This window comes from Molossus molossus, unplaced genomic scaffold, assembly GCF_014108415.1.
Source record: "Molossus molossus isolate mMolMol1 unplaced genomic scaffold, mMolMol1.p scaffold_m16_p_10, whole genome shotgun sequence".
Taxonomy (NCBI): domain Eukaryota; kingdom Metazoa; phylum Chordata; class Mammalia; order Chiroptera; family Molossidae; genus Molossus; species Molossus molossus.
In genome coordinates, this window is record NW_023425345.1 from 15497945 (window position 1) to 15512958 (window position 15014).

The following is a 15014-nucleotide window of genomic DNA, read 5'->3' on the forward strand; positions in this document are numbered from 1 at the left end:
GTTTAATCTTACTCAGAAAACAAAGATTATACCAGCTGAGTATAATCATTCTATTCCCAAACACAGAAAGTATCTAATTATTATTAGTTGAGCTAGAACAGATTACTTACAGAAGACAAACCTGATTTTAAAAAACAAACATAAATCACTACAACAAGATTTTAAAAAGTAATATGAACTTCCAGTCAAGATGGCGGCATAGGTAAACACAGTACTCGCCTCCTCCCATGACCACATCAAAATTACAACTACAAAACAAACATCCTTCAAAACCACCTGAAATCACGCTGAATGGAAGTCCTACAACTACAAAATTAAAGAAGCCACATCCAGACTGATCCAGACTGGTAGGAGGGGCAGAGGCACAGACGGCTGGTCCCACACCCACGTGTAGCAGATAAAACTCAGGAGGATACCTGGCTGGGAAGGTCCTCCCTGAGGACTGAGGGGTCCCCATCCCACACCAGGTGCCCAGCTCAGGGTTCCAGTGCCAGGAAGAGAATCCCCATAACTTCTGCCTGTAAAAACCAGCTGGAACTGAGGCTCAGGGAGACTGAAGCTGCTGGAGCCCCAGGCAGTTCCTCTTAAAGGTCCCATGAAGGGACTTACTCGGACCCACTCCCTCTGAACTCAAGCATGCAGGGGAGGCACCTTGAAAGGCACCAGAGACATACAGTGAAGAACTGAGCTGTTTGGCATCGGGGCAAGGACTGGAGAGGCAGCTTTCTCCTGGACAGAAGTGCTGGTAGAGGCCATTGATCCTTTGGTGAGCCCTTCCCCTACAGGGCAGGCAGACGGCCTCCATATCCAGCAACCTGGTTCAGACTGTTTGCCCAGCCCTGGTGATTCCCTGAGGCCCCTTCCCACCCAACTTGCAGGCCCACCCAAACTGTTTCCAATGGCTTTACCATAGGATTGGCCTGTTTTGGCTCCTGCTTCAGATTTTCCTAAATTCTCTCAAACAAGCAGCATCTGGCCACGGCAAGCCCCATACTTCTCACTAAGTGGCCCCAGGCCTGGCACTAGAAGGATCAGCCTTGGTTCATAGCTTTGCTTCGCTGGGCACCTCCAAGCCCAGCACAAGCAGCAGCCATCAGCAGATCACTTTGTAGTTTATGCCTGGTGGCCCCGGGAAGAACACAGGTAGTGGATGACCTTGCCTCAGAGCCAGGAAACACAGTGAACAGCTTCAGACCACATCGAAGCACCACCACCCAGCCACCTCCACAAGTGATATACTCAAGAAATGGACGCAGGGGGTATCAGAGCCCTGCTGAAGTAAGTCTTGCTCTGTGTGGTGGGCCCCTGCACAGCTAATCCTCCAAGGTAGTCAGAGGTTGGTGGCTAATGGGCACAGCCAGTCCTTGCAGCTGATCAGCCTGAGTAAATCCCTCCCACTGACATACCAACAGTACTCAAGACTCAATTACAACAGAAGGATGTCAAGTCCATATGAAGGGTGCACCTCCGAGGGCCCAGCTCTGTAAGCCACCCTAGGAAGCCTAGGATAGATAGCAATTCTACCTAGTACATAGAAACAAACATAGGCAGCAGCCAAAATGAGAAGACAAAGAAACATGTCCCAAATGAATGAAAAGAACAAAACTCCAGGAAAAGAACTAAATGAAATGGAGATAAGCAAACTAACAGATGCAGAGTTTAAAACACTGCTTATAAGGACGCTCACTGAACTTGTGAGGGCTTCAAGAGCATAATAAAGGACAAGTCAGAAATGACTGATGCACTAACTGAAATAAAGAATAATTTACAGGGAATCAATAGTAGAGTAGGTGAAGCCAAGAAGTAAACCATCAATTTGGAATATAAGGAAGCAAAAAACGCCAATCAGAACAGCAAAAAGAAAAAAGAATCCGCCCTGGCCATTTTGGCTCAGCGGTTGAGCATCGGTCGGCCTGCGGGCCAGAGAGTCCTGGATTCGGTTCTTGCTAGGGGCACATATCACAAAAAAAAAAAAAAGAAAAAAGAATCCAAAAATACGAGGATAGTATAAGGAGCCTGTGGGACAACTTTAAGGGTACCAACATTCACATTATAAGAGTGCCAGAGGGAGAAGAGAGAGGGCAAGTAATTGAAAACCTATTTGAAACAATAATGACAGAAAACTTCCCTAACTTGGCGAAGGAAATAGACATACAAGTCCAGGAAGCACGGAGAGTCCCAAACAAGATGAACTCAAAGAGATCCACACCAAGACACAAGATCATCAAAATGCCAAAGGTTAAATACAAAGAGAGAATCTTAAAAACAGCAAGAGAGAAGCAGTTAGTTACTTACAATGGAGCTCCCATAAGGCTGTTAGCTGATTTCTCAAAAGAAACTTTGCAGGCCAGTAGGGAGTGGCAAGAAATATTTAAAGTGATGAAAAGCAAGGACCTACAAGTAACATTACTCTATCCTGCAAAGCTATCATTTAGAATCAATGGCCATATAAAGAGTTTCCCAGACAAGAAAAAACTAAAGGAGTTCACCACCACCAAACGAGTATTATATGAAATGGTGACAGGTCTTCTTGAAGAAGAAAATAAAAAAAAATGAACAATAAAATGGCAATAAATACATATCTATCAACAATTGAATCTACAAACAAAATGAGCAAGCCGAACAGAAACAGACTCATAGATACAAAGAACTTTTTATTGGTTGCCAGATGGGAGGGGAGAAGGGTGGAAAAGATGAAGGGACTAGGAAGTACAAATTGGCTGTTAGACTGATGAACCTCAAAGTGAAGTGGGGAGGTGGAGCGGGAAGAGAGAAACCAAAGAACTTCTATGCATATATGCATAACCAACGGACACAGACAATAGTGTGGGGAAAGCAGGAGGAGGGTGGAAGTGAAGAGGAGGGAGTCAAGGGGGGAGAAAAAGAGGGGCATCTCTAATACATTAAACAATAAAGAAAAGTTTAAATTAAAAAAAAAAAAGAAAGCAACATGAGAAAAATCATGAGGAAACATATGCTTAAATATCAAATTAGTAATGTGAACAATAAGTAACATCTGAGGAGAGATTATATCCAACTCTTTTGAAGGCAGTTTCAGCCCATGTACCTGGTATAGTTTTTACTACAGGAAATCAGATTCTTTAAATTATTGTAATTAAAAAAGCACTGGGGTGGCAGAGTCTTACTGTATTCAGCCCCTTCAGCTGGGAAAGGGGGGAAAGGCACAACCAGGTAGGAAATTTGAGTAAATTACCATTAAGTTCACTTCCTTGGGTCTACAGTTCTTCCTTGATTTAAGAACATATAAAATTTGAAATACATTGTAGTACAGTATGTGAAAAGTGATACTAATAAAGTACTGAAGTGTTGTCTAAGAAAATGTTTTCAAACTCTTAGTGAACATCTAATAACATCTAATGACTGAATACCTTGTCAAACCATACAGATGCTTATGTACTATTTCAAACATTTGGAATCAGAATCTATAAATGTGAAGTCAGGATATTTGCATTTTGAGCAGCTCCCCCAGGTGATTCTGATGTAAAGAGTGAGAATTAAGTGTTATATGATTTAAGTACACAACCTTCAGTGGCAAGGAAGCCTGGGTTCAAATGCCAGTTCTAATACTTAATACTCAAACTGTGACCACCAACTAGCCTCACTAATACTATTTCTAACCTTTAACAAAGGGGGAAATGCCACCCATCCCTCAAGTGATTTCTATTAGGATTAAAGATGATGAGGCATGTAAAATGTTTAGTACAATTCCTGGAACATTTAGTAAGCATTCAATGAATTCATTCATTTAATAAACATATATTAAGCATTTACACAGTATCAAAAGAGTAGGAACATCTCAGTAAATTATTAAGTATTAATAAATATGGCAACTCTGTAATGGTGTTATGAGTACATATAATTAAAAGAATCTATCCTAATCAGGAAAGTCTTCCTGAAGTGAGCTGAATCAGTAGGCATTAATTGGATGAAAATGAAAGGAAATGCATTTCCAAGCAGAGGAAGCTTATAACCAAAAGCCATGTACCTGAAGCAGAACAGAATGACTAGGGAAGAAAGGAATGCCAGAAAGTACTGTGAAGATGAGGTTGGAAAGGCAAGCGGGGGATCCCAAAAGGCTGTTAAAGATTTTAGTTTCTATTAAAAACAAAGAAAGCCACTGAAGGGTTTTAAGCATGGAAATAAGATTAGATATGCTTTTTTTAATGAACTATAGAAATGATACCTGAAATTATAGTCTTAGGTATGCTTTTTTTAAAATGCCACGCAGACTGATGTGGAAACCTACAAAGGGGCACAGTAAATGCAAGTAGACCATAATTAGGAGGCTAGTGATACTTCAGATGAGAGATAATGGTGTCTGGAACCAGAGTACCAGTGGCAAAGACAAAGACAGACAAGAGATATTCAGGAGGCAAAATCAACAGGACTTAGTGAGAGACTGATAATGAATCATAAGACAGAGAAAGCAGTCACACTTCTACTCCTATAGAAAAAGACAGATGATGAAGCCAGTCACTTGCACAATAAGAGGACCTATTTTTCTCGGAGGGTAAGTCATAAATTTCAAACATGCGAGCATGGGTAGTTATTCCCAATTACAGGGTTGATTTGCACAGAAATATTTTGTTGCATGGAAGTACAATATGCCTGTATTTATTTTATTGGTTGTTCATGGATCTTAGAGACAAAAGAATAGGTTTCTGCAGGTGTGTAAAGTGGATCAGAACAAAGGTTCTTACCTCCCATTAAGTTCTCCTTTCTTTTACACAATCCCCCAAAAGCATCTTTTATGAGTACAGTTTAATACTAACAAAAATTCTACCTATACTCAGCTGATAATTTTTTAACTTTTAAAAAAATTAATATTTATACTAAAGAATAAGACAGGAAGACAAACAAAGAGAGCCTGCGAGTTCAAAAAGGATCTAGCTACAAGCACCTGACTTTTACATCATTACCACAGCAAGATGGGGTTTTACAGTGACAGGCTGTACTATGGTAATTTTCCAGAATGGAGAGGCATGTGAATGTCTTCGAGAAAACTTCTTATTTATAGAATCCAATTTGTAAAACAAATCATCATACAGATAATTCCTGAGTTTGATCCACAAAAATATAGCTTGCAACTAAAAAAAAAAAAAAAAAAAAAAGCTTGCAATTTACAACTGTAAGTCACTACTGACATAGCATAGTGCCTTTAGTCGCTAGAGTCTGGAGACTCAAGAAGACTGTTCTAGGAGCCCACCTGACAAAATTGGGCTCCCTAATTACTAATCATAGGTATGTATCCAGTCGGAACCCAGTAAGTTTTTGCAACCTTTTTTGGTCTAAACCTTCCTCCATCCTTTCTCTCCCGCTTAGAAAATCAATAGTGCAGAAGCCACCGACGGGGTTTTTAGCCTTAAGAAAACACCTGCCCCACCCACCTCAAACACAATAACCTTCCGTTCCAGAACCACAGCCACTGTCAGAAAAGGACGCAGGGAGGTAGGGCCCAGATTGGTAACCCGGGTTATCAGAGACGGACCTCCGAACTGAGCGGAGCTGTCTCACCCAGTCCCAGAGGAGTGTCCAATTTCCCAAAAGGGAACCAAGAGCCCCGCCACGGAAACCCGAGCTCCCGAGCCGGAGCGGGGTCTCTCCCTGCGACAGGCGGCTCCGGCCCCGGTCTCCCGGCACTTCAAGGCCCTGTCCGGGACTCGGGCCTCTCGGATCCGCTCCCTGAGCTCGGCTGCGCGCGGGCGCCCACCGCCCCGCCAGCCCGGCCCTCGGCCCGCTTGCCCGTCACCTAGCAACAGTCGCCAGCCCCGGGGGTCCTGGGCGGCCTAGCCCCGGCGCGGCTCCTTCCCCACTCCCTCCTCGCGGGCCTAGGGAGCCCCGGCGGAGCGCGGCCAGCGGGGACGGTCACTCACCTCTTCCCCTCTCCTCCCGGGAGGGGCGGTGCTGGGGCTCGTTTCCCCCGCCCTGCCAAACGCCTCCGGGTTGCTCCAGCTCCGCTTCAGCGTCCGGCCGAAGCTGCCAGTTTACTCCATAGCCTCCTCCACCCGCGCGGCCTCACAGGCTAGAGCCGGAGGAGGGAAAGGGGAGGGGTGGGGAGGGACTGGGGAGGAAGAGTAAGGGACTGGGAAGAAGACCGAAAGACCGGCCGGCCAGGGCATTACGTCACTTCCTGCTGGTCCGGAAGAGGCGGGACCAGGGCTACCTTGGCCTCCGCCCCCCGAGGATCAGGTGGGGGCGGGGTTACGGGCCGGAGGAGGGGCCGGCGTGCGAGTTGATGGCGGTTCTTTTGACTCCGCGGTTTCGCAGACTTGGCAGCCCGAGCGAGCATCCCGGCCCAGGACAGAGCGGATCGAGTTTCGTGAGCCGTGGAAGTGGCTTATGCAGGAAAAGGAGGACAGGTAGCCCTATAGATCCTAACTAAATGTGTGCTGAAGGGGAGGGCCGCTGAGGGTCGGGTAGTTCCGCCTGTGCGCCCCAGGCTTCTGGGGTCCGCCCCTTTCCTGGCCCCGCCTCGTCCCTGGCGCACCTGCCTTCCCCGGTCCTGGACTAAGCACCCTGACTTGGGCTTTAACGAACTACTCTCCCGGGGAAGTCCAGGAAAGTATTGCTTCTCAAACTTGAATATGGACACGAGTCATTTGGGGATTTTGTTAAAATGCAATTTATGGATTCAAGAGTAGTCTGATATTCTGCGTTTCTCCTAAGTGCCCAGACGATGCCAATGCTGTTGGTAGACAGGCTACACTTAGAACTAAAAGAGGTTGAAGTACTAGATGGCAAGTGCCTTGAGCACGAGGACTATGCCTTCTAGCCTACTTATTTAATAAAGGTTAAAGGCAAATGGTCCATGGAAAATACCCTTGTCTCCACCACTCAGATTTCTACCCCTCACCCCACCGCAATCCTGCGCCGTGCCTACCCCATCCATTACTCCCCGATTCTCTTACCTTTTACCACCTTTCCACTGCTCACCTTCCACAGGCCACTGCTTTCTCCGCACTGTCTGGAGCGTCTTGGGCTAGTATTTAAGGGATAGACAGATCAACACCGTCTGTTACTAAAGGCATTTGAAGGTAGTGGGTTTTTATTTCTGTCATTTTGTCGTAAACATCAGACTGTTATGTAAAACTGGGCATCTACTTTCAGTTATCAATAGTCAAAGGAGGAGAGAACTTAAATTATTGAATTTTAACAACAACAACAAAAATCTAGAAACAACATTCTGGATGTTTCAAGTTATTCCTTTATCATTCTTAGCATTTTTTATTTTAAAAAATTACTGGGGTAGAGGGAAATAAGGAGTGACTGCTAAATGCAGGGGTTTCTTTTTGACGTAATGAAATGGTCTGCAGTTATAATAGTGATGGTTGTACAATTTGTGACTGCACTAAAAAACATGGAATTGGCCCTGGCCTGTTTTGCTCAGTGGTTAGAGCATTAGCCAGCGGACCAGAGAGTCTTGGGTTCGGTTCCCGCTAAGGGAACATACCTCGGTGGCAGTTTGTCCCTGGCCCTGGTTGGGATCATGTGGGTGGCAACCACTCGATGTGTCTCTCTCACATCGATGTTTCTCTCTCTCTCTCTCTCTCCCTCTTCCTTCCTCTCTCTCTAAAATCAATATAGGAAAAAAAAATTTAAATTAAATAAATAAACATGGAATTGTACATTTTTAAAGGGTGAATTTTGTGCTATGTCATTTATATCTCAATAAAAATTTTACTGTCTCCAGTTGAAAAGTTTACACATGTACGTTATAAAAATTTGGAAATATATAGAATAAAAACCGAACATCTTTCATTACAATCCTACTTCCCAAAGGTTAGTAGTTTGAAGATTATCCTTCCAGGCCTCTCTTTCTATTTATTTGCATATATTTGTATGTATTTTGGGAATTTATTTTTACATAACTAGGATGATAGTATACAAATTGTTCTGCTCAACTCGTTGGGTTTTTGTTTTTGTTTTGTTTTTCCTATTTAATGATATCCTTGCATGCTATAAACCTCATTCTTCCTAATGGCTGCTTAATATTCCATAGTAAAGCTATGCCATAATTTATTTAACGAGTCCTCAGTTGATGGACATTTCTATTGTTTTCATTATTATTCACAAACTTTTTAAAAATATGTTTTTATTGATTTCAGAAAGAGGAAGAAAGAGAGAGAGAGAGAGAGACAGAAACACCTATGGGCTGCCTCCTCCATACCCCCTACTGGAGATGGAGCCCACAACCTGAGCATGTGCCCTGACCTGGAATCGAACCAGCGACCTCCTAGTACATGGAGCCACGCTCAACCAACTGAGCCACACCAGCCGGGCACAAACTTTTTTTTCAACAAGAATAGCTGGCAGGGCCAGTGTGGCTCCGTTGGTTGAATACCAACCCAGGCAACAGAAGGTTGCTGGTTTGATTCCCAGTCTAGGTTTGGGGCTCAGTCCCCAGTAGGGAGTATGCAGGAGGCAGCCAATAAATGTTTCTGTCTCTCTCTTCCCTCTCTCCTCCTCTCTGAAATTAATATTATATAAAAGCTGGCAGATAAGTAGATTAGATATATTGAGCTCCTTGCCCTAAATTTCTCTCATGAAGAGTTTGTGCCATAGGTCAAAAATAGAAAAAGAAGACAGAAAAATATAAAACCCTAGTAAAGCCACAGTTCTGTAATAAAACTCCAGTGTGTGCATTCCTTTTGAATGTGTCCTGAAATAATATTCTTCAAGATTAAGTACAGTACCTAGAAGTTAATAATGGAGCGTTAAGGGTATATAAATTCACATAATAATATATTTCATATCAGTAAAGTAAGTTCCTAGGTTTACTCTGTTTTTATTGGCAGACAAACAAAGTGCAATCTTAGTAACTATATTATGGTTTACATAAGATGGGAGAAGTAGAAACTTAATAAAGACAATGGCAGCAGATATGCCATTAAAAAAGCATAAGGTTGCCCTGGCTGGGTGGTTTGGTTGTTGGAGTATCCTCCTATACACCAAAAGGTTGTAGGTTTGATTCCTGGTCAGGGCACATAGCTAGGTTGTGGGTTCGATTCCCAGTCAGGGCGCATACGGAAGGCAACCAATGTTTCTCACATCGATGTTTCTCTCTCCCCCTTCCTCTCTCTCTAAAATCAATAAAATCATATCCTCAGGTGAAGATTCTTTTTAAAAAGCATAAGGTTGAAAAATGGAAAAACTTAAATATTTTTGTGTACTCTAAGTATATGTGGGTTTTTTGTTTTTTAGAATGTTCTGGTCCTTTTCAAGCTACTCAGCTATGGGATGGCATTATTCACTCCCTTCAGACTCAAGTGGAAATAAAAAGAAGGAGGCATCATTTACGAACATACAAAGACTGTTTTACTGGTTCTGATGCTGTTGATGTCGTATTAAGTCATCTTATGCAAAATATGTGCCTAAGTAGTAATGATATCTCTCGTCTTAAAGGAGTTCGTCTTTGCCAAGTTCTAATGAACCATAAGGTATTTCAACCGGTAGGGGTGAAGCTATTCAAAAATGAAAAGGAATTGGAATTTGAAGATTCAAACAATAGTCTCTACAGGTTTCTAGGCAATGAATCATCTTACGTGTTTTGCGAAAGAAAAATGGATACTGAGAATGGGTTAACAGATAAAATAAATGCGAAGGAATCTTTAAGGTTAGTGTTCATCGAGATATGTAATGTATTTAGATTCTGGCAGAACAGTTGTCATTGAGCTAAACTTGAATGTTACGCTTTCAGGTTTTTTTCAGAAGTCAATAAAAGAAATAGCCATGTAAAAATCAATTCATTTCATCATTTGCTCTAAACACAAATTTTTCAGAATGTATAGCAAGAAAAACTTTATATCCTATGATGAATTGTATGCTTCCTAATTTTGAAAAATTACTTACCCAGAGTGCAAAAAGGCAAAGTTTTCTGGAAACTCAGAGCAAAATTTTTCCATCATAGCAACAATGTTCATCTTATAGTTAGCATATATTCTTTCTCTTTATTTACATTCCTAATCTGTCCTCTTTTGGTGATATTCTCTTATCTAATAATTTTATTACTTGTGTGTTTTATTATAAGCTACCTGAGATCATTTTTGGAAATAGGGAATATATGAGTAAGTTTAATAAATTAAAATGTATTTTTGAAAATCTGATCCTGTATATAATAGAAAAATTTCTTAACAGACCAGAAGATGAAATGATTTCAAATCCTCTAGCACAAGAGATTGGTGAGGAAAGAATTAAGGAATTAATTCACACAATGAGTGGGAATCTGGCTTTTCCTCCAAATATCACAGTTGACAAACCTGTTCGCCCACTTTCAAAAGAAGGTAATCTGTTTTCATTATTTTTTTCAAAACCTTGTAAGAAAGAACTGACTTTAAAAAATAGACTTTAGCCCTGGCCGATTTGGCTCAGCAGATGGAGTGTCGGCCTTGCAAGTTCAATTCTGGCCAAGGGCATGTACCTCAGTTGCAGTTCCTCCTGGCCCTGGTCCGGGTCCTGTGGGAGGCAGGCAACCAACTGATGTGTCCTGTTCACAACGATGTTTCTCTCTCTCTCTCCCCCTCCCACTCTGTCTGAGGATAAATGGAAAAGTATCCTTGGGTGAGAATTGAAAAAAAAAAAAAAGACTTGCCCTGGCCAGTTTGGCTCAGCAGTTCGAACATCAGCCTGAAGACCAATGAGTCTCGGGTTCATTTCCAGTCAAGGGCATGTACTTTGGTTGCAGTTCGTCCCTGGCCCTGGTTGGGTCATGCGGGAGGCAACCAATCTATGTGGCTCTATCACATCTATGTTTTTCTCTGTTTCTCTCTCTCTCCCTCCCTCCCACTCTATCTGATGATAAATAGAAAAATATCCTCGGGTGAGGAATATTAAAAAAAAATAGACTTTATTTCTTAGAACAGTTTTAGGTTCACAGAAAAACTCAGCAGAATGTATAGAGAGTTCCTATACACCCCTGCCACATACGCACACAGCCTTCCTCGCTGTCAGTATCCTGCACCAGCATGGTATATTTGTTACAATCCATGAACCTATAGTGATACATCATTATCACTGGAAGCCCATAGTTTACATTAATGTTCACTCTTGGTGGTGTGAATTCTAGGGGTTTTGACAAATGTATAATGACATGTAGCTACCATTATAGTATCAAAAAGAATAGTTTCACTGCCCTAAAAATTCAAGTAGCTTCACCTATTCATTCCTCTCTTCCCCCTAACCCCTGGCAACCACAGATCTTTTTACTGCCTCCAAGAACTGACTTTTCAGATACAATAAAAGTAGTGTGTTTGGTATTGATTCACGATTCTCTTCCCTGTAAGAGTTTCCTTCTACATATCAATTGCATCAGACAAGACAGGTAAGGCAACTTAGATCCAATAAAATTTAGTTTATTTTTTGCAACAACCATGATCAGATTAACTCAAGGTGCTGTCGTCTGAACTACCAGAAGAAAATATGCAGACTCCTTAGCAGTCCTTATTATTTATAACCCAACACCATCTTCTAATGAAGGTATCCTCTGTCCACTGTATAAACCTCTCCCAAACATCTCCCACCCATTTCATATGTGGCTGTCTTTGCCTCCTTACTTAGGAGGTGGCTACTGAAGGCCCACTAATTTTTATGTATTTTTATAGCACCTGGTTCAGTGCTGTGCCCAAAGGTTGGTATTGACAAATGTGGATTGATTGGTCAGAGGCAGGCTATTTATGACCTCAAGTCTTTACTAAAAGATTTTTAATTGGATTTCTTTTTGGCCAATAGCTCACAGGTAGCAAACTCAGATTACTTTAGGAGCCAGGCAGACCAGAGAGCCAGTGAGTACTTAATTATCAGACATATAGGAAGAATAGTACTGTTGTTTTTGCTTGAAATATATGGCCTTCTCAGGCTATTTTTCCTTTTCCCATTTAACACAGAGATATAAGTACAGGGAAACTGATGTTTCCTGTAGCAAAACCAACAGGACAATACCATGAAAATGGTAGCTGACACTCAACTTCACTGGGATACAACGTGGGGGCTGAGGGGTTGGTAAACTGGAAATGTCATGCAGATGGAAATGGGGTGCCCATTGATTCATAGCAGTTGAGTTTGGTCAGGCATTAACTCAAGCCCAGTGAGATTTTATTTTTTTTTAAGAGAAACTTGGAACCAGAATTTTACATGAAACCTCCCATTTTTATACAAGTTAATTTTATTCAAAATGCTAACCAAAAAAATCATGGTTATCGTTCAGATTTAATACATACACTACTGGCTTGGGAGTTTTGCAAGAGATTTACTCTAGCTGTTGCTTTTATGATTTTGTCTTATTTAGAGGAAAAACAGAGCATTAATTATGATCTGATGATTATGATAATGAAAAATGTAACTCTTAACAGGAATGATCAGAAACCACTCTATCTGATGATAAATAGAAAAGTATCCTCAAGTGAGGAGTAAAAAACAAAACAAACTAAAGGTCAATTTTTTTTTTTTTTTTTTTTTAATCCTCACCCGAGGACATTTTTTTTCGATATTTTGTTCAGATAGAGTGGGAGGAAGAGAGAGAGAGAGAGAAACATCGATGTGAAAGCGACACATCGAGTGGTTGCCACCCACACGACCCAACCAGGGCCGGGGACAAACTGCAACCGAGGTACGTGCCCTTAGCAGGAACCGAACCCGGGTCTCTCCGGACCGCAGGTCGACGCTCTAACCGCTGAGCCAAACCGGCCAGGGCTAAAGGTCAATTTTGAGCATAAACATTGTAATTTAGAAAATTTCAATTATTCTAGCAATAAATCAACCCATTATATATATTAAAGTAGCTTTTATTTTGTGTTATTTAGAAATGGAAAATTTTATAATATTGGTTGAATATATCTTATTTCTCAATTTGATAGTTACATTATTTTTCTTTCTAAGCTATAGAAGATGTTTGGAAACAACAAACATTGTTACGTATTCTTCAATTGATTCACCTTCCGTTTTTGGAAAATATTTTGGAACCACCAGTTAAAACACAAAATCTTCACTTAAGTAAAGAGGAAGATCTTGTTATTTCAAATACTTGTCTAGACAGAGAGGTTATTCCAAGCTTCTGTGTACCTGAGTAAGTGACCATTTTTATTGTCAATTTATAACTTAAAAGATCTTTCACATATTTCACTTTTGGTATTTTAAGAGGTGAGAACATATCCATATGTATAAGCTAACTCTATCTGTTTTATAAATTAATCAGTGTGAATTCTCATTTGATCTAACAAAGAAAGTCACTGGTTATGACCTTCGAGAAGATCTGGAAATCGGAGTGGTTTCATTCATATGAATTCAGTCATGATTTGACAATCATCTTCTCCCTGCACCAGCCCTGAATATTTTCCAAAGTTCTATCATTTCCATTTTATGATCCTAACATAACATTAAGTATCAGTTTCTACCAGTTTATTTATTCCTGTCCTAAGAATCCACAGTCTACTAGGGGAGACATTCATGAAACAGAACAGTATAGTCCAAGAAGATAAGCTTTATCATAAAATCAACCTTATTTGTGGGGAAGAGGTCCAGGGAACCTTATAATCTGAATGATGCTCCATTCTCTTTTCTCTGAACTCTAAGATATTTGTCACTCCTTCTAGGAACTATTGATATAAGACTGTGGATATTAGTAGGGATTCCAACAGAGAAAACTGATGTGATACTTTCTCCCATGTGAGCCAAATAGGAAAAGAACAGCAGACACTAAGGCTGAGGACCACAAAGTGTCAGGTCCTGAGAAGTGCTTGGTGATAAGCGGCCTGTGGACCCACTTGGTCAACTGTGGTCTTGTTGTCCTAATTCACAATAGGCCAAGAAAGGCCCAAACAAAGAGCTGGGTCTTCCCCAGCCCTTGAGTCAGGTAGAGTATAGGGGCGCCAGCAAAGAAACAGGATTTCTCTGGATACCTCTGCAGGAAACAACAGCCAGTCTGCCTTTATAAGCTTCTAGGCAGAAAGGATAGGTTGTCAGCAAGAGAAAAGCAATCCAGTTGTCGTTAATCTTTTCATTTGCAACACTGGGATATAGAAGATAATGACTCACATATTAGGGAAGATATACCATTTACCATTGGGGTGGGGGGGAATGGAAGGATAAAGGGAGGAGGGATGAAGGAAAGATTCTTGAGGATTATCAAGAATTCATAGAGTATATCACTCAGGAACCTCATCCAAAGAGAATAGCCAGAACCCCAAGATGGAGAAGATGAAGGAGAGGAGAGGAAACATTGTTACGTAATAGATTTTGATCTGTGCTCTCTTACTGTCTTCTCTCATTTTGTACACATGCATACATACACACACATTAATTCCAAGTTGATATGTAAGACTGTGTGAGAATGTATAAATATAAGCAGTAAATAAGAAGTCAAAACAGAAGGGACATACTGTTAAGGGAAATTATAATAAATACTAACCTATCACAGCGAAACCTGGGGGTTGGGAAAGTGGCAGAAGAGCAGAAGGGAATTAAAGGCATCACTGTAGGAAGGGAGGAGTGAAAGGATCCTAAGTTTCTTAACTTTACAGTGGAAAGAGAAGAAAGGGAAGACAGTGTGTGGTAGCATAAACAGTGCACCTAATTATTGTAGGGGGGAAAGAGGGAAACTAATGAAATGGAGCAGTACAGATGGACTCCTCTGAACAAAATCTTACAAAAATAGAAGTAAATTTTTAAAAAGGCAGCCAAGCCCGGCTGGTGTGGCTCAGTGGTTGAACATCAACCAATGTACTAAGAGGTCACCAGTTTGGTTCCTGGTCAGGGCACATGCCCAGATTGTGGGCTGGATCCCCAGTACAGGGCATGCAGGAGACGGCCAATCGATGTTCTCTCTAATCATTGTTTCTATCTCTCTCTCCCTCTCCCTTCCTCTCTCTCTAAAGTCAATAAAGGGGGGGGGAAAGGCTGCCAAAAATATTTCAACTACTTGAAAATAAAGGTATAGAAAGGTGTGATGGTATTTGGTGAGGAAAAAAAGCTATTCCCTCTTAATCACGCCTTCATTTATTCTG

General features: G+C 41.4%; 2 protein-coding genes across 8 annotated transcripts in view; one reads left to right on the forward strand and one right to left on the reverse strand.

Annotated features, from left to right (window-relative positions):
• Positions 1-15014, reverse strand: part of SCYL2 (SCY1 like pseudokinase 2) — a 78688-nt gene that overhangs the window by 58628 nt on the left and 5046 nt on the right. Inside the window, exon 2 of one of the 2 annotated variants that reach the window (XM_036250671.1) lies at positions 6930-7000. The gene's annotated coding sequence lies outside the window, so the exon portion shown is untranslated. Of the gene's footprint in view, positions 1-5894; positions 6083-6929; positions 7001-15014 lie in introns of those variants that run through there. The other variant, XM_036250670.1, reaches the window with a different exon arrangement.
• The window catches only part of DEPDC4 (DEP domain containing 4), a 45328-nt gene continuing 36548 nt past the window's right edge, over positions 6235-15014 (forward strand). For 5 of the 6 annotated variants that reach the window (XR_004958258.1, XM_036250675.1, XM_036250676.1 and 2 more), the window contains exons 1-4: positions 6235-6380; positions 9223-9634; positions 10156-10301; positions 12892-13078. Coding sequence is in view for 5 of the 6 variants with exons in the window: in XM_036250675.1 (XP_036106568.1) it covers positions 6257-6380; positions 9223-9634; positions 10156-10301; positions 12892-13078 (869 nt within the window). In the remaining variant the exon portion in view is untranslated. The remainder of the gene's footprint in view (positions 6381-9222; positions 9635-10155; positions 10302-12891; positions 13079-15014) is intronic. The other variant, XM_036250674.1, reaches the window with a different exon arrangement.